The following is a 24,856-nucleotide window of genomic DNA, read 5'->3' on the forward strand; positions in this document are numbered from 1 at the left end:
GTAGAAGTCACGGATGAGGTCAGCATCTAGGATCTGTCGCCGCGGAATCCAACTCCTCTCTTCAGGACCATACCCCTCCCAGTCCACGAGATACTGGAAACCCCGGCCCCGCCGTCTGGAATCCATGATGCGCCGCACCGTGTAGGCAGGACCACCTCCGATCATCCGAGGAGGAGGAGGAGGAGGCGGAGGAGGCAACAGAGGACTGAGGAAAACAGGCTTGAGGCAGGAGACATGAAAGGTGGGATGGACTCTGAGCGTCCTCGGGAGTTTGAGTCGAACTGCCACCGGATTGATCACCTTCTCCACCACAAACGGACCAATGAACTTCGGTAACAACTTCCTAGACTCAGTCCGTAAAGGAAGATCCCGTGTGGCCAACCAGACCCTATCTCCGATGGTGTAGGTGGGAGCGGGGATCCGGCGACGATTCGCCTGGAGCTGATACCGGTCCGAAACTCTAAGGAGTGCCTTTCTGGCCCGATGCCAGGTCCGGTGGCAACGACGAATATGGGCCTGAACAGAAGGCACTGAGAGCTCCTTCTCCTGAGAAGGGAACAAGGGAGGTTGGTAGCCATACAGGCACTGGAAGGGAGACATCCCAGTGGCAGATGTAGGGAGAGTATTGTGGGCATACTCAACCCAAGGCAACTGAGAGACCCAGGAGGTGGGGTTGGAAGAGGCCAGGCAGCGTAGCGTGGATTCCATCTTCTGGTTGGCTCTCTCCGCCTGACCATTAGATTGGGGGTGAAACCCAGATGTGAGACTGACTGTAGCTCCAATGGCCAAACAGAAGGACTTCCAGACAGCAGAGGTAAACTGAGGGCCACGGTCGGAAACGATATCACTGGGCAACCCATGGACCCTGAAAACCTCCCTAACCAGGATCTCGGACGTCTCCGAGGCAGAGGGAAGCTTGGCAATTGGCACAAAGTGGGCGAACTTGCTGAATCTGTCCACGATAGTCAGAACGACCGTGTTCCCCTCAGAAGCGGGCAACCCAGTGACAAAGTCCAGGGCCAGATGCGACCATGGTCGCGGGGAATAGGAAGGGAGTGAAGTAGTCCAGAGCTGGGCCGATTGGTACTCTTATTCTGCGCACACACTGGACAGGCAGCAACATAACCCCGAGTATCCTCGGCCATGGCAGGCCACCAAAACGTCTGCGAAGAAACGCCATCGTCCGAGCCACGCCAGGGTGACAAGCCATCTTGCTGGCGTGGGACCATTTGAGGACCGCAGGACGAACCGACTCAGGCACAAACAACCGACCGGGTGGACCGTTACGGGACCGGGCTGCGTCCGAAGAGCCGCCATCACCTCCTCCTCAATCTTCCACCTAACAGCTCCCACGACGCAGTTCCGGGGGAGAATTGTCTCGGTCTTGGACCCACTCTCCTCCGTCTTGGAGAACATCCGAGACAAGGCGTCCGCCTTGCCGTTCTTAGATCCAGGTCGGAACGTCAGGGAAAAATTGAATCGTCCGAAAAACAACGACCACCTGGCCTGACGGGAGTTGAGACGTCTAGCCGATTGCACGTAAGCAAGGTTCTTGTGGTCAGTCCAGACAATAAACGGCTGCTCCGCCCCTCCAACCAGTGGCGCCACTCCTCCAAGGCAAGTTTCACCGCGAGAAGCTCCCGGTTACCCACATCGTAATTCCTCTCCGCAGGCGAAAGGCGACGTAGAGTAGTAGGCGCAGGGATGGAGTTTACTGTCCGTGGAGCATCGCTGCGACAGGATGGCGCCAACTCCCACATCAGACGCGTCCACTTCAATGACGAACTGACGGGCCGTGTCCGGTTGAGAGAGAATCGGTGCGTTGGTGAATCGCCTCTTCAAATCCAGAAACGCTCGATCCGCCTCCGGATTCCACTTGAAGCTCCTGATACTGGAAGTCAAGGCCGTCAACGGAGCGGCCACACGGCTGTAATCCCGGATGAATCTGCGGTAGAAATTCGCAAACCCCAAAAATCTCTGGAGCTGCAATCTCGTACCGGGCTGGGCCCATTCCAGAACCGCTCTAACCTTCTCCTGGTCCATCCTAATCTCTCCCCTGGAGATGATGTACCCGAGAAAGGATGTCGTGTGGGCGTGAAACTCGCACTTCTCGGCCTTCACGAACAGGCGATTCTCCAACAATCGCTGCAGAACCTGCCGGACATGCTGGACGTGGTCGGAAGGTTCCTTCGAGAAGATCAGAATGTCATCCAGGTAAACAAACACAAAGAGACCGATCATATCTCTCAGGACGTCGTTCACCATACTCTGGAATACCGCTGGAGCATTGGTCAGTCCAAACGGCATCACCTGATACTCGAAGTGACCCATCGGTGTATTGAAACCCGTCAACCACTCGTCTCCCTCTCTGATCCGGACCATGTGATACGCATTGCGTAGGTCTAGCTTGGTGAACACCGTAGCACCCTGTAAGGAGTCGAAGGCAGAACTCATCAAGGGCAGGGGATACTTGTTCTTGATCGTGATGTCATTCAAACCCCGATAATCAATACACGGTCGAAGAGAGCCATCCTTCTTACTCACAAAGAAGAATCCTGCCCCCAGGGGTGATGACGAGGGACCGAACGAGACCAGCAGCTAGGGACTCCTTGATGTAGGTCTCCAAAGCCTCACGTTCAGGGCGGGAGATACTGTATAACCTTCCCTTGGGGTAGACAGCTCCAGGGAACAGGTTGATGGCACAATCATATGGTCGGTGGGGAGGGAGTGACAGAGCCTTCTGCTTACTGAACACTTCCCCAAATCGTGATATGTCTCGGGAACCAGGGACAAATCTGGGGGTTTAGCCTCAATCACCTGACTGGGAACCGAATGGGGACAGGCAGTCTTGAGACAGTTAGCATGACAATCAAGGCTCCAACTCGTTACCTTGCCCGTCACCCACTCGAACGTGGGATTGTGTTCCTTCAGCCAGGGGTATCCAAGGACCAGAGGAACATGGGAAGACGGCAGAATGAAGAATGAAATCATCTCCGAATGATTCCCGACAACAGCATCTTAACCGGTTCAGTCCTCATCGTGATACGTGCCAGACTACTGCCGTTCAGAGTGGTCGCTTCAATGGCTTCCGGCAATTGCTCCTTGGAAAGCCCCAGCTGTTCCACCAACTCGGCATCAAGAAAGCTTCCATCGGCACCTGAATCGATAAAAGCGTTAATCGCTAAGCTCTGATTCCTGTTCACAAGGGTAGCCGGGAAACGGGGTCTGACAGAGGTACTGAGAGGTTGAAACTGGCTCGCTAAAAGTCCTCCCAACTTTAGCGAGCCGGGCAGTTTGACGACCGCCGGGAACAAGTGGAGATGTAATGTCCCGAGCTACCACAGTAGAGGCAGCAGTTGGTCTTACGTCTATGTTGACGCTCCTCCTTGGTTAACCCGTGCCGCCCCACTTGCATGGGTTCAGAATCGGGAGAGAGGACCTCTCCACTAATCCTTTGTGGTGGAGAATGATCGACGTGTTCTGGTCCACCACCCGACCCGACTGGGAACTGAGAAGCTGATCGATTGGACGGACCCCATTGCTTCTCCCTCCTTCGCTCTCGGACTCGATTATCCACCCGAATAGACAAGGCTACCAAGCTGTCCAGGTCACTAGGCTCCGGATAGGAGATCAACTCATCCTTGAGCTGCTCCGACAGACCCTGGTAAAAGGCCGCTTGCAGAGACTCCTCATTCCACCCACTCTCCACAGCCAACGTCTTGAACTCGATCACGAAGTCGGCCACGCTGCGAGTTCCTTGGTGAAGCGAAAACAGGCGCCTAGCGGCGTCCCTCCCTCGGACGGAATGGTCGAAGAGCTTCCTCATCTCGGCCGTGAACCCCTGGTATGAAGCCATGCAGGGGTCTTGTCGTTCCCAAACGGCTGAAGCCCACTCCAGCGCTCGACCACGCAGCAACTCAATCACAAAGGCTATCCTAGCCTTGTCTGTGGCATAAGAGTAGGGCTGTAGATCGAACACTAACCCACACTGCATAAGGAAAGAACGGCATCTTCCCAGCTCCCCCTCATATTTATCCGGCGCCGGAACCTTGGGCTCACGGAAGGACACAGCTCCAGACGCGGCAGGCGAGATGGGTGAAACCGGTAGTGGATCCTCCACCGGAAACTTGCGCTGGTTCTGGACCTCCGTCAGACCGGTAGAAAGGTTCCGAACTGACAACGCTATCTCCTGTAGTGCCGTGCTATGTTGTCCCAACATCTTCTCCTGATGGGTAATGGCATGGCGAACAGAGTCCAGGTCCGCTGGGTTCATACTGGCCGGATCGTTCTGTCACGAGTTACAAAGCCAGAACCCAGAAGCAGACCAGGACAAGGTAAGTTGAAACGAAGGTGAGTGTTTATTTACAAATTCAAGAGTGATGCTGAATAATCCAGGGAACAGAGCGGGCGGCGTTGATTAGTTGTTGGGGGTGCAGTGGTTGATCCCATCATGGCTCGGCAGCCGCCGACCACCAGGCAGAGGTTGGATGAAGGTCCCGGATGAGTGACTGCAGATGGAACAAAACGGAGGTAAGTAAACAACAAACCAACAAGGTGCAAAACAACAAAACTAACGCTAGACGCTCTAAGACTGATACTCTGGTAAACCTACTGTTCATGGCTAACGATCCGGCAGGGAATGGATGTTAGGCCAGAGCCTAAGAAGGGTGATGATCAGGACCAGGTGTGCAGATTGCTGATGGGATGCAGGTGCGGAAATCAAGAGAGCTCCCCGGAGCGTTCCAGAACCCTCGGGAAACTGGAGATCACGAGCAGAAAAACTAGTCCACAGACAGGACCCGACTCAGACTGCCGGGATCGTTACAAGCCTAGACACCAGAGTCACTTCCCACTGCGAAAAAAAGGTTAAATCAAAATTGTTTCCACATAATTTCTACCAAAAAAAGCAATGTGATGACGTTGAATCAACATGGAAAACTGACTAAAAATGTAAATGTAAATGATTGGATGTGCAAAAAGTAATCAACCTAATTTCGTATTTTTTCACCCAACTTTTAACCTAAATCCAATGACATGGTGACATTTTTAGTTGATTTCACGTTGAATTCACGTTAGTTGACAACTCAAAGAAATGAAAATCAAAACTATAAGTTGATCTGACGTCTGTGCCCAGCGGGTTGCCTTCTGATGGGGACAGTGAGTAATGTGGATATTATGGCCTCCTGAAATGGCCACTATGTGGCAGTAGCGGTGTAAATAATACATTTTTCACACAGGGTCAGGTAAAATGTGTACACACACATGTTCATGTTAAAATGACCTAAATTCACACATGAGGATGGGAAAACAACATTATGAATCCTACCCAAAAACACTTAAAGGGATAGTTTACAAAATTACAAAATTACACATTGGTTTCCTTACCCTGTAAGCAGTCTATGGACAAGGTATGACAGCAATCCATGCTTTGGTTTAGTTTCCCTGGCACTGTTTCCACATGCTAATGTTTTAGCATTTCTGGCACAAATCTCATTCAACTCATGGGACCGATATTAGCAGTTTTAGCGCATCATATCCAAATCATCTGAAAGTATCTCAAATTGATTGTGAAGCGCCACAAAGTCACTTATACATGAGTATTACTTTAGTGCCTTGTTGCAAACAGGATGCATGTTTTGAAATATTTTTATTCTGTACAGGCTTCCTTCTTTTCACTCTGTCAATTAGGTCAGTATTGTGGAATATCTACAATGCTGTTTTCTCTTATCACAGTCATTAAACGCTGTAACTGTTTTAAAGTCACCATTGGCCTCATGGTGAAATCTCTGAGGGGTTTCTTTCCTCTCCGGCAACTGAGTTAGGAAGGACACCTGTATATTTGTAGCGACTGGGTGTATTGATACACCATCCAGTGTAATTAATAACTTCACCATGCTCAACTAGCTATTCAATGTCTGTTTTATTTTTATTTTTCTCCCATCTACCAATAGGTGCCCTTCTTTGCGAGGCATTGGAAAACTTCCCTGGTCTTTGTGGTTGAATCTGTGTTTGGAATTCACTGCTCGACTGAAGGACCTTACAGATAATTGTATGTGTGGGGTACAGAGATGAGGTAGTCATTCAAAAATCATGTTAAACACTATTATTGCATAGATAGCGAGTCCATGCAACTTATGTTACTTGTTAAGCAATGTTTTACTCCTGAATTTATTTAGGCTTGCCGTAACAAAGGGGTTGAATACTTTTTGACTCAAAACATTTCAGCTTTTCATTTTTTATTAATGTTTAAACATTTCAAAAAACATAATTCTACTTTGACATAATGGGGTATTGTGTGTAGACCAGTGACACAATATCTCAATTTAATCCATTTAAAATTCAGGATGTAACACAACAAAATGTGGAAAAAGTCAAGGGGTATGAATACTTTCTGAAGGCATAAAGCTAACAATACTCTGTTATTTGCTGTATGGTATTATTTCTAGAGAGACTTAATAAGTAGGCTATTTAAGTAGGGGCATAATCTTAGGCTACAGACATAAAACAGCATATGAGTTGAAAGTAAAGGTGTGACTGGAAAAAAGATTTGTTGAAACAATCATTATTGTGTAATATATAATTGTAGTTAACCTTTTGCCCTTGTATTTTCAATGAAGGGGGTATGTTTAATTTGCCAGGGGCCAGGCAAAGTGCCCCTAAAACCCCAGTATATCTACCATATAAATACAATCCATTAATCCATAGATTCTATTTCTATGGTATCTATCACGCTGGCCCAGCGTTTTCGAAGCTCTTCTTGTCTTGCCTGCGGTACTTTCGAGCGAGTCCTCGCGGAAGTACTGACGTGTTCACACGTCATTAGCCGGCCAGCACGAGAGGTAGTTAGGTAGAGCCGAGAGTGACACAGCGGCAGAATCAGGTAAGAAAAACCTGTCTTGCAGTATTTTGTCTGTCAGTAGGAGTGTGGACATATGTTCTCGATTTTAAGTGGGATTTAGGGGACCAATACCGAAATAATATTTCAATTGAATTCCTCTCTAAATATGGTAACGAGAGGCTAAATGCCTATGCTACCTAGCTAGCTAGCTAGAAAGAGCTCGGTTTCTAACCGGAAGTGAGTTGTCAAATTCACGAAATTACAGCTGGTGGTTGTAGTTCAACTTCCAACTGATTTGTAGCTTTCAAAACAACAAGATTGACACGAAGGACTACACTTTCCATCTTTCTGGTAGCAGGGGTGAACAAGTAACTGTTTGATTCCCGCTGCACCTTATGGGAAGTTGCTTTACCACACACTGCTAATGAAAGATGGTTGCTTGAAAACTACACAAACCTGAAATGGGTTTTTTGGGGGAAGGATATCACTAATTCGCTAGATAACATTTTTGTAAAGCTAGCTAACTTATTAGCAACACTCACCCTGCTTGCAAGACAGGAAAACATAACATTCAATCCGAAAGTAATAGCTAATATTAACTAACTACAACAATGACCTGATATTTTAGCTAGGTAGTAAAATGTGCGTTATGAATAATCACACTTCAATGCTAAACATATACTGTAGCTAGCTATCCAATCTCACACACTATACATCAGTTGTTAGCTAGATGGCTGGCTAGCTAGTTACTGCATTGGCTGGTTAGCTAGTTACTGCATTTGCTGGTTGGCTAGCTCGCTTGCTATTAGCTAGCTTACCAGTACACGATTCAGCGTTGGAGAGCAAATAATAGCTAACTAGCTAGCCATTATGGTAGATACCTTTTCTATCCCCGTTCTGTCAGCTATATATATTAAGTATATATATGGTCATAATATATCAGCTAACGTTAACTTAGTCTCACAATAATTGGACAGCCGTTTGATAGCCAAGCAACAACATATGGCATTTGGCATGAAGGAAAATGAACTGAAAATTAAACTGTTCTTTCGACTTTGGGTGGTAAGTGTTGGGATAGTGGTAGCTAGCTAGGTCAATCGGCCCAGTGCTTCCCAACCTTGGTCCTCGAGTACCCCAAACAGTACACAGTTTTGTTGTAGCCCTTGACAAAAACCCCTCATTCAACTCATTGAGGGCTTGATGATTAGTTGACAAGTTGAATCAGGTGTGCTTGATACAAAATTGTACTGTAGGGTACTCTAGGACCAGGGTTGGAAAACACTGAATTAGCCTATGTTGATGTAGCCCAACCGACCGCGAGATGGCACCATTATTCCGTTTGTCATCTGCATCGGACTTGGCATTTGAGTCCAGCTGGCTCAGTGAATTAGTGTCTGTCACCCAGCGACCAGCTCGTAAATAAACATTATTAAGTCAGGCTGCAAAGGCATCAGTTTCCTCCTTAACTCGATTTAATTCCCCGCCGGCCTAAAAGGAAAAACAGGGAAATATGTGTACCGTCTTAATAAAACGCAATCTTCCACCACCATGCTAGAGAGGCAGGGATTGACATTAAAGCTTCACTATGCAGAAATCGCTCCGCCATTTCCTGGTTACTAAAATTCTAATAGTTTGCCTAATTTCAGTTTGTGACAAGCATGTATAGTGTAGCGAATCATTGTACCATCTAAACCGCTGTGAAATATATTTTCTATAACCTAAAATATTGTATTTACAGCTGTTTGAAGCTAGTGTACAAAACTGAAAGTAAAAGACACAAAAACTAAACGTAATAACGAGAAGCATAGAAATAGTGCACGTAGGACAGATCTACCGCTTCTTACATTTTAGTCATTTAGCAGACGCTCTTATCCAGAGCGACTTACAGTTAGTGAGTGCATACATTTTTCATACTGTTAGACTTGCTTTCAATGAGAATGACAGATCTATAACTTGGGTAAGTTGAGCAGGCTCAACTTGCCTGACTGCCATACATTTTTGATCACCTGCCCAATGTGGAAACCTCAGAGCAGGTTCAACTTGCGCGACTGCTCAGTTCACTTGCCCCAGGCAATAGGGCAACCCTTAAAGCTGCAATATGTAACTTTTTGGGTGGCCCAACCATATTAACATAGAATTTGGTCGTTTCGCCTTTCCACATAGGGTTCATATTAGTGGCGCAGTGGTCTAAGGCACTGCATCGCAGTGCTAGCTGTGCCACTAAAGATCCTGGTTCGAATCCAGGCTCTGTTGTAGCCGGCCGCGACCGGGAGACCCATGGGGCGGCGCACAATTGGCCCAGCATCGTCCAGGGTAGGGGAGAGAATGGCCGGCAGGGATGTAGCTCAGTTGGTAGAGCATGGCGTTTGCAACGCCAGGGTTGTGGGTTCGATTCCCACGGGGGGGCAGTATGAAAAATTAAAAATAATGTATGTACTCACTAACTGTAAGTCGCTTTGGATAAGAGCGTCTGCTAAAAATGACTAAAATGTAGTGTGTAGCCCAAACTGTTGGCAGATCGGCTGTACTGACTTCGGACGAGTCCCAAGACACTTGTAGGGGTCGTAGAGCAAAAGTGAGAGTCTCATCTTTCCACAGAGGGGTCATAATAGTTTTTAGGCCAAACCATTGGAACGCTACAGACAATTTTGTGAGATGACCGATTTTTCGGAATGTCTCATGGTCTGACAAACACCGCTCTAGCTCTGTCACCTTTCACTTCAGATGCGGAAGTGCGACATCTGCGGATGTGGTGGATTGAGACACATCCAATGCAAAAAAACGTATCTCTAGCTTAAACTGACAGATTTGTATGGGGATTGTTTTATTATTATGCTAATTTGTTTTCCTAAAATAATAATGCTTGGTGGCTGTTCCGTGTTCGGTTGTGGTGATTTCAAAGATGCTAAATCGAAAGGGGTTACATTCCATCGTTTGGAAAGATGCAAGCAGTGGTTGGTGGCTATTCAAAACTCTAAATACGATGTAAACACACCACAGGACAAATACTAGAATGTCCGTGTATGTAGCAAGCATTTCTCACCAGAGGACGAGAGGGAGAGGGATATGCAGGCCGAATTGATGGGTGCCGATTCATCATGACGACAACGTATTTTGTCCAACTGTTCATTGAACGCTGACAAGACCCTATAATTCAATACAGGCTGACAAGACCCTATAATTCAATACAGGCCGACAACACCCTAGCACTTCTAGCCTACCCTTCCAAAGAACATTGCCCCAGCAACAAAGCAGGCAAAACAGGATGTCATTGAGAAGCACAAGATGAGGTTCTCAAAGTGAAACATCATTGCCCCTATTATTGTAAACTAAATGTGTATATTATTCTCCGTAAACAAATAAATCCAAACTAGCTTTAATGGCTGTACTAGGCATATCCACTGTGTGAATATGAGCTGTATGACTGAACTTCTATATTATGAGCAATACTGATTAGGGTTGGGAGATATTACAATAGTATCGTCTATCGACGATGATTGACAGCCATCATCTGGTGACGACATCGTGATGTGACAGACGATACCTAACCTATTTCAACGTGACTGACCTTGCGCAGGAAAGAGAAGAGCAGAGTCAGGCAGTACACAGCAGGACAGTGCATGGGTGTCATTCAGAGTACATTTCCTATATTCCTATTTGCTATAGCCCATTTCAAATAATGTTATATTTACAGAATGCAAGAGCACAATGTAGACATGGCTAAGTTTCTCCAAAGCAGCGCTAAATGTCTGGTCAGAAAATTGAGTTATTTCTCTTTCTCCAATAGTGGATGACTTCTCCCACTGCGCTATTTCATAATCAAACAATTAATATATCTAATGGAGTTCTAGGCTATCTCAGTTTTTGAATAACCTACAAATATGGTAGGCCTAAGGTAATCTTGAGAGAGCGAGAACAAACAATAGCAAGATGGAAAAATCTAATGAGAAATTTGAACAAACCTTACTGTTGAGCAAAGCATTATATGACAGGAATGCTGCATGCATGTGAGGCCAGACAAAAACATCGCCCAACCCTGATACTGATATCTCCACCAACTTCTTGTAAATGAGTAGTGTATACACAAAACAAAGGGGGTTTAAGTACAACTAAAGCAAATGCATAGCTAAGTGCTTCCTTATTGAGGCTACTCATTTTACTCTAGATGTACTGATCTGATAGTAAATACAACCAATAAAATAAAGACAAAGAATTAATGCAGTTTCCAGATTTTATTGCATATTATTACAGTTAATCCAGCGCATCATCAACCTTGACGAAGCCTCTGTACTGCCCATCAGGAGATCACGAACGCTCCCAACCACACAGGCCGGCGAAACCAGTCTGTTGTTTTTCTGTCGTACCCATTCCAGGAAATAAAATGGTAGGCGTGATATTTTCTGAAAGGGAAAAAAATTAATAATCAGATTTGTTGTTAGGATAGTCTGTATTCTAACATTTGTAAACAACACTGGTAGATGTAGCCAATACGATGGTAAAGTAATCTAACGTTAATTATCAGCTGGGTGGTTCGAGCCCTTAGTGCTGATTGGCTGACAGCCGTGGTATATCAGACCATATACCATGGGTATGCCAAAAAATTACTATTTACTGGTCTAATTGCATTGGTAACCAGTTTATAAAAGCAATAAGACACCTCAGGGGTTTGTTGTATATGACCAATATACCACAGCTAAGGGCTGTATCCAGGCATGTTGCATCGTGCCTAAGAACAGCCCTTATCCGTGGTATATTGGCCATATACCACACCTCCTCTGCCATTATTTCTTAAGACTACCATGACGATTAAAATATGTCGGGAGATTACCATAGTACGCTTGTAGCCTATTAAATGCTACAGGAGACTAATATAGTCTCCTGTGGTCAGATGATGCGGATGCTACGCTACAGGACAGTTTTGCTAGCACAGACTGGAATATGTTCCGGGATTCATCCAATGGCATTGAGGAGTATACCACCTCAGTCACCGGCTTCATCAATAAGTGCATTGACGATGTCGTCCCCACAGTGACCGTACGTACATATCCCAACCAGAAGCCATGGATTACAGGCAACATCCGCACCAAGCTAAAGGCTAGAGCTGCCGCTTTCAAGGAGCGGGACACCAATCCGGACACAAATTCCGCTATGCCCTCAGACGAACCATCAAACAGGTAAAGCGTCAATACAGGACTAAGATTGAATCCTACTACACCGGCTCTGACGCTCGTCGGATGTGGCAAGGCTTGCAAACTATTACGGACTACAAAGGGAAACCCAAGCCGCGAGCTGCTCAGTGACGCGAGCCTACCAGATGGGCTAAATGCCTTTTATGCTCGCTTTGAGGCAAGCAACACTGAAGCATGCATGAGAGCACCAGATGTTCCGGACGACTGTGTGATCACGCTCTCCGTAGCCGATGTGAGCAAGACCTTTTAAACAGGTCAATATTCACATCGACAGGGCTGTAGTGGAGCGGGTCGAGAGTTTCAAGTTCCTCGGTGTCCACATCACCAACAAACTATCATGGTCCAAACACACAAAGACAGTCGTGAAGAGGGCACAGGAGACTGAAAAGATTTGGCATGGGTCCCCAGAGCCTCAAGAAGTTCTACAGCTGCACCATTGAGAGCATCCTGACCGGTTGCATCACCGCCTGGTATGGCAACTGCTTGGCATCCGACCGTAAGGCGCTACAGAGGGTAGTGTGTACGGCCCAGCACATCACTGGGGCCAAGCTTCCTGCCATCCAGGACCTATATACTAGGCTGTGTCAGAGGAAGGCCCAAATAATTGTCAAAGACTCCAGTCATCCAAGTCATAGACTGTTCTCTCTGCTACCGCAAGGCTAGCGGTACCGGAGCGCCAAGTCTTGGTCCAAAAGGCTCCTTAACAGATTCTACCCCCAAGACATAAGACTGCTGATCAATTAATAAAATGGCCACCCGGACTATTTACATTGACCCCCTGCTGCTACTCGCTGTTTATCTATGCATAGTCACTTTACCCCTACCTACATGTACAAATTACCTCGACTAACCTGTACCCCCCCCCGTATATAGCCTCATTATTGTTTTTTTGTTCAACTTTTTTCCCCCTTTTAGTTTATTTAGTAAATATTTTCTTAAATCTATTTTTTACTGCATTGTTGGTTAAGGGCTTGTAAGTAAGCATTTCACAGTAAGGTCTATACCTGTTGTATTCAGAGCATGTGACATAATATTTGATTTGATATAGCTGTTATAGATATTATGGTGGGAGCACATTCAACAGCCAAATATAAAACAATTCAAGTCAGTGTTGCATTGCTTTTTTCTACTTTAGAAACTAGGCTATGTCAATGCGCTAGATCTGGATGTAAACAAACCAGGCTGAACTCGATCTAGTAATGAAAGCAGAACTAACGCTACACAACCGCAATGCACACAACAGCGCTAACTTTATATGAAATAATGCAGATATAAAAATATTAGCTGGCGCAAAACACTTACTCTGCTGTTATCTGTCCTCTTGGCCCCACTGGTTTAGGCTTTCTTCTCCAGTTTATCTTTGGGATTAGTCTCAAGGCTGTTTAACTAGGAATGCCCACTTTTTCAAATTCCCAGCATTCGGGAGCGGGACAAGCCGAGATCAGGAAATCAACCTCACATTAATTACTTGCAGCAAATGGTCCTCTGTAGCTCAATTGGTAGAGCATGACGCCAGGATAGTGGGTTCGATCCCCGGGACCACCCATACGTAAAAATGTATGCACACATGACTGTAAGTCGTTTTGGATAAAAGCGTCTGCTAAATGGCTTATTATTATTATTATTATTATTATTATTATTAACTAAACTAGCTTTACAAAGCACCGCCAGGCAAGCTCTTTCAAACACAAAGCCTGAGTTAGCAGGGCAAGCTCTTTCAAACACAAAGCCTGAGTTAGCAGGGCTCTACACTGACCTTTTTTACAAGTGTAAATTTAATAGCACAATGAAAAAGATTTGAGGTAACAAGCCTTTTTTTGTAGTAATGGTGCAAGCATGACGGCATAAATCTGCGCTCCGTGTATTCTCCATGGCACTCAGGGGCTGCGGTACAGTGAAGTAGTCATTGCAACAATTATCATCTGGGTGATTTATTTTACCAATGAGGTGCTCCTAAATTACATTTCTAGGTCGCACAGCAAAATATTTACATGCATATGCGAGTAAAATGGCCGCACTGTAGAGCCCTGGGTGGTGAAGTCTGTTCAAGGAATACCTGTTAACAACCATTTTCTCTCCTTCCACAGACATAATGTCAGAAGGTGACAGTGTTGGTGAATCAATCCATGGGAAACCATCCACAATCGGCAGCTTCTTCACACGGGTTGGACAGGTACTGCTGCCGGGGCCTTTAGTTGGTCTCTCATCAGATGTCAAGAGGAATGCGAAATAGGCTAAACCAAAGAATGCTGCACCGCTGTTTTGATTAAGATAACCATTGGACCCACTGTCACGGTGGTGCCACGTGGAAAGACTAGAAATTCCACTTCAGATAAGAAGATGTAAAAATACAATGCTTTATCTAATGTTTACAGTTGTTCTCCTGGTAATGGTTGTGCACTGTGTCTCTGGATGGTGTCTTTTCCAGATCTATCAGTCATGGCTAGACAAGTCGACGCCGTTCTCTGTAGGGCGATGGGGAGTCACTCTTTCGCTAACGGCCATCTACATGATCAGAGTGTACATATTACAGGTAGAGCAACACAACTCTCAGCGCTTATCCTGAGCCGCATTCAGGAGAGTGCAGCATACTGAACACTCCACATAGAAATGCTATGAGCAGAGCTGACATGATTCCTTTCTCCACATGTCAAAAAGGCATGTCTGTTCTGCACAATATATTTCTATCTGAACGTTCCACAGCATTGTACCCTACTGAATACGCACCGGACGTCCTTAAAGGTGGCCTCAGCAATGTGACATCATCATACACAGTTGGACAACTTTCTCCTTACAGGCGTAAACAGTCAAAGTAAAATCTGTCAAGATGTGGGCATGCCTTAGGCGAGAGAGCACATTTGGAAGAGCCTGTAAGTGGCTTGTCAGATTTGAATTCTGTTTATGACTATGATCATGTTATATTGCGGAGTCTAACCGTTAAGACATTTTGAGGGCATTTAACTGTGTGAAGGTGTACTGTTTTCTTCTAGACTGGTATTGCTCCAGATATTATCACCTCAGTCAGTGATGCATTTGTGAATTGAATTGCAGAATATACATTTTTACGCTTATTTAATTTACAGTTTGCAGGTTGAATGTATGACATTCAAATCAACCTTAATATGAGGTTTTCTCTGCTCCCTCCAGGGTTGGTATATTGTAACATATGCTCTGGGAATCTACCATCTTAACCTGTTCATCGCTTTTCTATCACCAAAAGTGGATCCATCAATGCTTGACGAAGGCAAGTTAGAGTTCACTACACCACACGACATTCCATTGGTTGAGGTCATGTTCGAGATGTTTACTTTTCCTACATAAAACGATGTACAGGAGTGTCTTCTAGCGCTCACCCTTCACTAAGACACAATCAAAGATATCTTGGTGTACAGACTCCATGGTGCAGCTAGAGAGTATGTTTACAAAAGCATTGACTAGGGATGCATCTTTTGGCTTTCAAGCCAACTCGATAACGCATCTTTATACACTGGCGTATACAATTCAAAAAAGATACCTTATAGTTTGGGACGATTCAATACTATACAGTTCAATGCAATTAGATTTTTATTTGCAGTCTGGATCATTTTTCATCCTTATTATGACTAGACAAAGATTATATAAAAACTTAATTTTCAAATTACCAATCATTTCTGAAAACAGCCTATAGCCCAATGGCAAACTCTAAAATTAGATCCCAAAATTCAGAAAGACATGCATGTTTGGTACAGTTCAGTGTACCTACATGCATGTGGTCCTCTGTAGCTCAGCTGGTAGAGCACGGCGCTTGTAACGCCAAGGTAGTGGGTTCGATCCCCGGGACCACCCATACACAAAAATGTATGCACGCATGACTGTAAGTCGCTTTGGATAAAAGCGTCTGCTAAATGGCATATTAATTAATAATTATTAATAATGCAGTATTGTGGATAATGATTGGTTGGTTTACCTTGCCCTTGGGAAAGGGGGATACCTAATAAATTGTACAACTGACGTGTCCTCCGCATTTAACCCCTTGTCACGCCTACTCATTTAAAATGGGGGATGCACTGGTTAAGTGGTCTATTTGATGTGTGTTAATTACTCACATTGCTGCTGCAAGGTGTGAATTTCTTTACTGATAGGATTTGGACTGAATTGGGTGGGGGGTGTCGTCTCATACCAGTTTTCAGAATGTATCGGTGAATCGTTAAACACTCTGTACACTAGAGAAATAAGTTATTGCCAATGTGGTGAGCGTAACAAACACAGGGTTCTCTTTGAAAGCTCTTTGGTTGCTATGTAAATACTATTTTAACCATCAGGTTACGATTTAAACACATTTTAGTATTCTTATCGGGATGCTGTTGGGATCAGTTTTGTAACTCTGTAGTCACACGTGACCACTGATCCTTGTTGTAACCTTGCTCCTCCTCCATACACCTGTAGATGAGGGTCCGGCGCTCCCAACCAAGCAGAACGAGGAGTTCCGCCCATTCATCAGGAGGTTGCCCGAATTCAAATTCTGGTGAGAGCCCCCAATCACTGTCATCTACCCAGCCTGGCCTTTCACTGACTAGGTTGAGCCACAGGCTTGTGCATGCATCATTTGTGTCTCCTTGTCCTGATATCCTACCACAGTGTCCTGTTTGAATATTCTTTCATCAATCATTCACCAATGGTTATGAAATGGGTTTTTTGACCATTTGCATGAAAATTCATTTTGTGGGGTCAGCAACTTACACAAAATCAATTACATTACATAATATAATTACATAATTAAAAAAAACATGACAATAAAATGGAAAGTGAGAACACATTCACATAGTAGTACACTGTGACATGTACAATACTGTCCGGCCATGTATGTGCGTTGTTGTATGTCCAACTATAGCCTGGTTCACAGAAAATAAGCTCCTGCACACTGCCCTTGCAAAGTATCACTCCTTTATTCTGTTCACTAAGTAGCTCGCTCACACGCCAATGTGAAGATGTTCTTGGCCTGTGAAAGTATACTTCCAAAAGGATGCTCCACTAGGATGGCTATATGTGGATATAACGTATATTGGTGGCACGACTAATATGTTGTTGCCCATACCTATGATGATAGGAAAAAGAAACCTCTGGTGGTTAGCTTTGTGGTTTCCTTCTGGGCCCGTATTCATAAAGAGTCTGACTATGAGTGCTGATCTAGGATCGGTTTTGCATTTTAGAGCATAATTATATGCATTGACGGGACCTGATCCTAGATCATTTGTGAAGCTTTGTGAATATGGGTGCTGTTTTTTATTTTGACAACTTTTTATGGCCATGAGTGTGAAATTACAACTACTATCATTTTCCAACTACTACACATCCTTATTGTATGTTTTTTTTGTGTGTTTCTTTTTTTGTCTGCAGGCATTCGGCAACGAAAGGCATCGTCATCGCCATGATTTGCACATTCTTCGAAGCCTTCAATGTGCCAGTGTTCTGGCCCATACTCGTAATGTACTTCATCATGCTTTTCTGCATCACCATGAAGAGGCAGATCAAGGTATGGGAAACCCAGTGACACTGCTGCTGACTCTGCATGATAGTCGCTTCAGACGCGTCATAGCTAGATGTACAGTCGCTAGTGAAAGTCTACACACCCCTTGCACAGTCAGTCATCACATTATCACATTTTGCTGCCTTAAAATTAAATCTAAAAAGGGAATAAGTTGTTTCTTTTTCCTACTGATCTACACAACCTACTCCACATTTTCAAAGTAAAGACAAATTATAGAATATTTTCTTAATTAATATTTTAAAAAGAAAACGAAGATGTCTTGATTGCATATGTCTTCACACCCCAGAGTTGATACTTGGTGGAAGCACCTTTGGCAACAGATGTGAATAATTTTGAATAAGATTCTACCAACGTTGTACAACTCTTAGGGCAACATTTATCCATTGTTTTGGTCATAATTGTGTAGCCCTTTACATTCGTACGTGAATGGTTGTGTCCTCACCTTTTGGTCTAATAATTTTCCCATACTCTCCAAACTGTTCCCTTTACATTGCAACCATGCTTATGCATTTCATATTTCTTCTGTAGGAAACATTTCAATTTAGCCCTATTCATAGAGGCCAATTCCCACGAGTGTAAACGATTAAGCTTAGTACATTTGGTTAAGAATCATTGATGAACAGCAATATTTAAACCTTGTCTCTGATTTTTAAGCTAATTTACGTCAGGACTGAGACTGGACCCCTCAGGAAATTCAATTGATTGGACATGATTTGGAAAGGCACACACCTGTCTATATAAGGTCCCGCAGTTGACAGTGCATGTCAGAGCAAAAACCAAGCCATGAGGTCGAAGGGATTTTCCGTAGAGCTCCGAGACAGGATTGTGTCGAGGCAGTGATCTGGGGAAGGGTACCAAAAAATGTCTGCAGCATTTAAGGTCCCCAAGAACACAGTGGCCTCCATCATTCTTAAATGGAAGTTTGGAACCACCAAGACTCTTCCTAGAGCTGGCCGCCCGGCCAAACTGAGCAATCGGAGGAGAAGGGCCTTGGTCAGGGAGGTGACCAAGAACCCGATGGTCACTCTGACAGAGCTCTAGAGTTCCTCCGTGGAGATGGGAGAACCTTCCAGAACAACAATTATCTCTGCAGCACTCCATCAATCAGACCTTTATGGTAGAGTGGCCAGAGGGAAGCCACTCCTCAGTAAAAGGCACATGACAGCCCACTTGGAGTTTGCCAAAAGGCACCTAAAGACTCTCAAACCAACAGAAACAGTATGAAAAAAAAAAAATTATGCACTCACTAACTGTAAGTCGCTCTGGATAAGAGCGTCTGCTAAATGACTAAAATGTAATCAAGACTCTCCGGTCTGATGAAACCAAGATTGAACTCTTTAGCCTGAATGCCAAGCGTCACGTCTGGAGGAAACCTGGCACCATCTTTACGGTGAAGCATGGTGATGGCAGCATCATGCTGTGGGGATGTTTTTCAGCGGCTTGGACTGGGAGACTAGTCAGGATCGAGGGGAAAATTGAACGGAGCAAAGTACAGAGAGATCCTTGATGAAAACCTGCTCCAGAGCGCTCAGGACCTCAGACTTGGGTGAAGGTTAATCTTTCAACTGGACATCAACCCTAAGCACACAGCCAAGACAACGCAGGAGTGGCTTCGGGTCAAGTCTCTGAATGTCTTTGAGTGGCCCAGCCAGAGGCCGGAATTGAACCCGATCTAACATCTCTGGAGAGACCTGAAAATAGCTGTGCTGCGACGCTCCCCATCCAACCTGACAGAGATTGAGAAGAATGGGAGAAACACCCCAAATACAGGGTCTGAATACTTATGTAAAATGTGATATTTCGTTTTATTTTTTATATATTTGCAACAATTTCTAAACCTGTTTTTGCTTTGTCATTATGGGATATTGTGTCTAGATTGATGGGGGAAAAAAACAATTTTATCCATTTTAGAATAAGGCTCTAAAGTCAAGGGGTCTGAATACTTTCCAAATGCACTGTATATACAAACTATATACACACTCACTCACACAAACTACATTGATACTCCCACACAAAACCCACACACATTCACATACACTACATACGAACACTTTACCCTGCCTTCATGTAAACTCAGCAAAAAAAGAAACGTCCCTTTTTCAGGACCCTGTCTTTCAAAGATAATTTGTAAAAATCCAAATAACTTCACAGATCTTCATTGTAAAGGGTTTAAACACTGTTTCCCATGCTTGTTCAATGAACCATAAACCATTAATAAACATGCACCTGTGGAATGGTCGTTAAGACACTAACAGCTTACAGACGGTAGGCAATTAAGGTCACAGTTATGAAAACTTAGGACACTAAAGACGCCTTTCTACTGACTCTGAAAAACACAAAAATAAAGATGCCTAGAGTCCCTGCTCATCTGCGTGAACGTGCCTTAGGCATACTGCAAGGAGGCATGAGGACTGCAGATGTGACCAGGGCAATAAATTGCAATGTCCATACTGTGAGACGCCTAAGACAGCGCTACAGGGAGACAGGACGGACAGCTGATCGTCCTTGTAACAACACCTGCACAGGATCGGTACATCTGAACATCACACCTGCGGGACAGGTACAGGATGGCAACAACAACTGCCCGAGTTACAACAGGAACGCACAATCCCTCCATCAGTGCTCAGACTGTCCGCAATAGGCTGAGAGAGGCTGGACTGAGGGCTTGTAGGCCTGTTGTAAGGCAGGTCCTCACCAGACATCACCGGCAACAACGTCGCCTATGGGCACAAACCCGCCGTCGCTGGACCAGACAGGACTGGCAAAAAGTGCTCTTCACTGACGAGTCACGGTTTTGTCTCACCAGGGGAGATGGTCGGATTCGCGTTTATCGTCGAAGGAATGAGCGTTACACCGAGGCCTGTACTCTGGAGCGGGATCGATTTGGAGGTGGAGGGTCCGTCATGGTCTGGGGCGGTGTGTCACAGCATCATCGGACTGAGCTTGTTGTCATTGCAGGCAATCTCAACGCTGTGCGTTACAGGGAAGACATCCTCCTCCCTCATGTGGTACCCTTCCTGCAGGCGCATCCTGATATGACCGTCCAGCATGACAATGCCACCAGCCATACTGCTTGTTCTGTGCGTGATTTCCTGCAAGACAGGAATGTCAGTGTTCTGCCATGGCCAGAGAAGAGCCCGGATCTCAATCCCATTGAGCACGTCTGGAACCTGTTGGATCGGAGGGTGAGGGCTAGGGCCATTCCCCCCAGAAATGTCCGGGAACTTGCAGGTGCCTTGGTGGAAGAGTGGGGTAACGTCTCACAGCAAGAACTGGCATATCTGGTGCAGTCCATGAGGAAGAGATGCACTTCAGTACTTAATGCAGCTGGTGGCCACACCAGATACTGACTGTTACTTTTGATTTTGACCCCCCCCCCCTTTGTTCAGGGACACATTATTCAATTTCTGTTAGTCACATGTCTGTGGAATTTGTTCAGTTTATGTCTCAGTTGTTGTTATGTTCATACAAATATTTACTCATGTTAAGTTTGCTGAAAATAAACGCAGTTGACAGTGATCTGGTACTGGTACTCCCTGTATATTGGTCCATTCTTGTGCATTTTATTTTATTCTTGTTACTATTTTATTTATATTTTTAAACTCTGCATTGTTGGGAAGGGCTCGTGACAAGCATTTCATGGTAAAGTCTATACCAGTTGTATTCGGCGCATGTGACATAAAATTTGATTTGATTTTAATTGTCCCGCTTACAAATTAAACTCTATCCCAGGATTAGTTTTCAGACGACTGAGGCGTGTTTTCCTTAAACTTTTGAGAAACATACACATGACATGGTGCTGCCGCCACATTACTTGAAAATACCAAATTTACTGAGCTTGAGCAATTTTGACAAAAACAATGGATATATACACTGTGTACAAAACATTAAGAACATCTTCCTAAAATGTAGTTTTAACAAGTGACATCAATAAGGGATCATAGTTTTCACCTGGTCAGTCTGTCATGGAAAGAGCAGGGGTTCCTAATGTTTTGTACAGTCAGTGTATGTTGCCCTAAGAGTTGTGCAAAGTTGATAAAATCTTATTCCACATTATTCACAGCTGTAATGGCTGCCAAATATGTATTCCACCAAGTCTTAACTCTGGGGTGTGAAGACTCACACAATCAAGACATCTTTGTTATTTTTTATTAATTTGGAACTTTTTCTATAATTTTTCTTTCACTTTCAGAATGTGTAGGTTGTGTACATCGGTAGGGGAAAAAATCACAATAGTAATACATTTTTACATTTTAATTGTAAAGCAGCAAAATGTGAACTGTGCTGTGACTTTCACTGTTACTTTCTTTGTGAATTACTTTGTGGCTAACTCTGTCTTTTCTCCTACCTCCAGCATATGGTCAAGTACAGATACCTACCCTTCACGCACGGGAAGAGGACTTACAGAGGCAAGGAAGACACAGGGAAACCTTTTGCTAGTTAAAATCAAACCCTCCCCCCCCACCCCCCCCTACCCCCCATTCGAAAATTAAAAGTTATGGAAAAAGAGTATATGGTGGGAACAGGGGTCAGTGATTGTCTGTGAGGGGATTGAAAAAAAAGAGAAACTGAAAAGAGTTTTGATCCAAAATGGTGACCGTGATGGATGTTATTAGTGCTGAGGATTGCTGTAGTCACAAGAGAACACTCTGCCTTTGGTTATTATGGGGATATGAGTTGGCGAGCCATCTTGCAGCCGCGGGATAACATTGTCTTTGGTCAGTGGATGAAACGCAATGTCGCCCTTTGCCTTGTAACCCCATGGGGTAAGTATAAACTCTGCTAGAGGGGGCGGCACTGGACGAATTTCAGTAGAAATTTCAGTTGTGGATTCTTAACGACTATCCCTTTCCAACTGCTGTGCTCTGCTCTGTCTCCAAGCAAAGTAACATTTTGCCAACTACTTTTGATTTGAAGACTTGGTACCTACTCGTTTATGACATGTAATTATGAGAAGTCCTTAGGATTAGAATGAAATAACGATAAGATGTAAAATTTTGAAATTGAAGTAAATATGAAATATTTAAATTGATGAATGATGTGTCTCTGTGATCAAGTGTGTTTTTGCACCGGCTTGAAAGGTCCCCCCACCAACCTACATTTGTCCACTGTATTTTAATGCAGTTCATTTTTAATGACTGGTTATGCTTCACTTGAACAAGGATTCACTAGCTACATACAATACCTATCATACTGTAACTATACGGAACCATAATCCAACCATCTCTTTATGGCAAAAGCAGTGATTTATGTATAGGAGGTTGGCTAGATAAGTCAGCTAAGAGTGCAAATCACTGCATGGCCAGGACAGAGTTGGTGTACTCTCCAGAGAATAAACCATCATGGAGGATTATGAAATGTTTCATGTCATGTTTTTTAATGTACAGTGAGGTTAAAGAATGCCTCGTTCAAGTTAAGTGTTGCTGATTTATTAAAATGTGTTCTTGTTTAGCTCTACGTAGCCATATCCCTTTGTGTTTAGTCCATCTGCTTTCCCATCATGTCGAAAGACGCTTTGCTTGTACAGTTGAAGAGAAATATAATACTGTGTCATTCAGCACTCCTGGAAACTAAATGATAGAGATTACTTTATGGAGGTGGCATCTAGCTATGGACGAGCCAATCAAGTTAAACCTCCGATTTTTGCTATGCACCCCCTGTGAATATAATTTAAATTCTTCATTTTTGGGGGTTTAGATTTCTTAAAGTAACTGTCCAGTGTTTCCAGATTTCTATGAAATATGACCTGTAATTAATTACAATAGGAATGAAATAGTTTTCCTTCCAACATTTTTTTATTTAGTATGTAAAACAGCTACTTTTCTGTGTTTGTAATGGTGTGGGCGTATACCGGTCATAAAAAACATTAAAGTAAACCGCTGATTGGCCAGCTCATCCTCAGGTGGATGACAACATCCTCCATGAGGAAATGGCTAGTATTTTTTTTTTAAGGTGTGAATGACAAGTATGAGGTGGGGTTTTTGAAGTGTTCAATTTTTTTTTCTCCAATTTATGCTTTGGCAACAAATACGAGTATAGGATGAGTCAACATTATTTGTGTAAGGGTTAACAGAAAAGTTTGATTTTCTCCGGACAGTTACTTTAAAATTTACTTTATAGTATCATATCTGTGTTTATAATTATTATTTCCTTCCAAAAAAGGTTACCCCCTGAAATAACCTATACACTAAGACCAACTTTTTAGAAACGGGTCCATTACATGCAAATATAGTAGCCTTGATACACTCACATTCTGTGTTTTACTTTAGACAAATATGTGGTAATAGTCTAATCATTCCAAACAAAAATATTTTCTCTTTCTCTTCTTTTGCAGAGGAAACATAAGAAAATTGAGATTGAGAGCTTTTAATGTAACAAATGGATGAAGGGGGTTGTGAACACATTTTTTTTTGGCCCCCATCACTCACATTTTTGGCCATTTTTATCAGTATGCCAGCCGGGTATCTTATGAAAAGTGTGCAGTAGTATTTTTGGTAACCAGAGAGACATTTTGGAAGACCTTTGATCAGCACTGTAGAGAAGGATCAGAACATTTTTTTCCTGTCAAAGTACATCATTTTTCCAAGGGTTGTCTTGCGGATTTATATATAATGTAAAGATAAAATTCGTTTAGAGATTATTTTGAACATGTTATTTTTTTCTTCAAACATAATAGCCTACTATTTCCATGTGTTCAATTCATCGTATGCCATTAAAAAAAAATGAATGAAAACAAAACTGGTAAAATTGGATTCTAGATTTATAAACTGTTTCTCAAGAAAGAGATGGCATGTTCTTATTTTTTCTTGTGCAGCAATTATAAACAAAACTTGATTTTAATAACTTTAAGTGTAATTTTTTTCACTCCAAATGCTATTAAAGAAACTGTCCCTTCTAATGAGGTGTGGCTGTTTCTGCTTCATGTTTGGGACCGCTGACATTTGTCTGTTAACTTTCATCCATTTCTGCTTTTAGAAATAACTATTACATTGCTCCATGTGTATTACTGTATGAGGTATATTCTGCATCTATTCACTGACACATCTTGTGTTGGGAAAACATGTCCATTAATCAATGTGCAAATATTGCATTTGCAGAAAGGATGGAGCTTGTCATGGTACATTTGACCCACCTGGGTAGGGTTGGACAGTGAAATCAATCAATGCACTCAGTGCCAACTCCTTTACCACACCATTCATCCTTTAGATCAGTACCAGCAATTCATGGCAATTTGATTTTTCACTTCGGGTCATGGATTTCCTGTTCAGTGCTGCACATTTGCTTCCAGTCTGACTGTGAGGA

General features: G+C 43.8%; 1 protein-coding gene across 2 annotated transcripts; it reads left to right on the top strand.

Moving 5' to 3' along the window:
* Positions 1-6,773: 6,773 nt before the first annotated feature.
* Positions 6,774-24,490, top strand: rer1 (retention in endoplasmic reticulum sorting receptor 1). Of its 2 annotated transcripts, XM_041846064.1 has the most exons (8): positions 6,774-6,880; positions 14,115-14,200; positions 14,456-14,560; positions 15,175-15,271; positions 16,453-16,531; positions 17,404-17,539; positions 21,909-21,963; positions 23,889-24,490. In XM_041846064.1, the coding sequence occupies exons 2-8, from the start codon at positions 14,120-14,122 to the stop codon at positions 23,897-23,899; spliced, it is 564 nt and encodes a 187-aa protein (XP_041701998.1). In that variant the 5' UTR covers positions 6,774-6,880; positions 14,115-14,119; the 3' UTR covers positions 23,900-24,490. The 2 variants fall into 2 exon arrangements, with proteins under 2 accessions (XP_041701998.1, XP_041701997.1); XM_041846063.2 differs by lacking the exon at positions 23,889-24,490 and having other exon boundaries at positions 21,909-22,586.
* Positions 24,491-24,856: the final 366 nt, after the last annotated feature.

The sequence above is a fragment of the Coregonus clupeaformis genome, chromosome 24 (genome assembly GCF_020615455.1).
Source record: "Coregonus clupeaformis isolate EN_2021a chromosome 24, ASM2061545v1, whole genome shotgun sequence".
Lineage (NCBI taxonomy): Eukaryota > Metazoa > Chordata > Actinopteri > Salmoniformes > Salmonidae > Coregonus > Coregonus clupeaformis.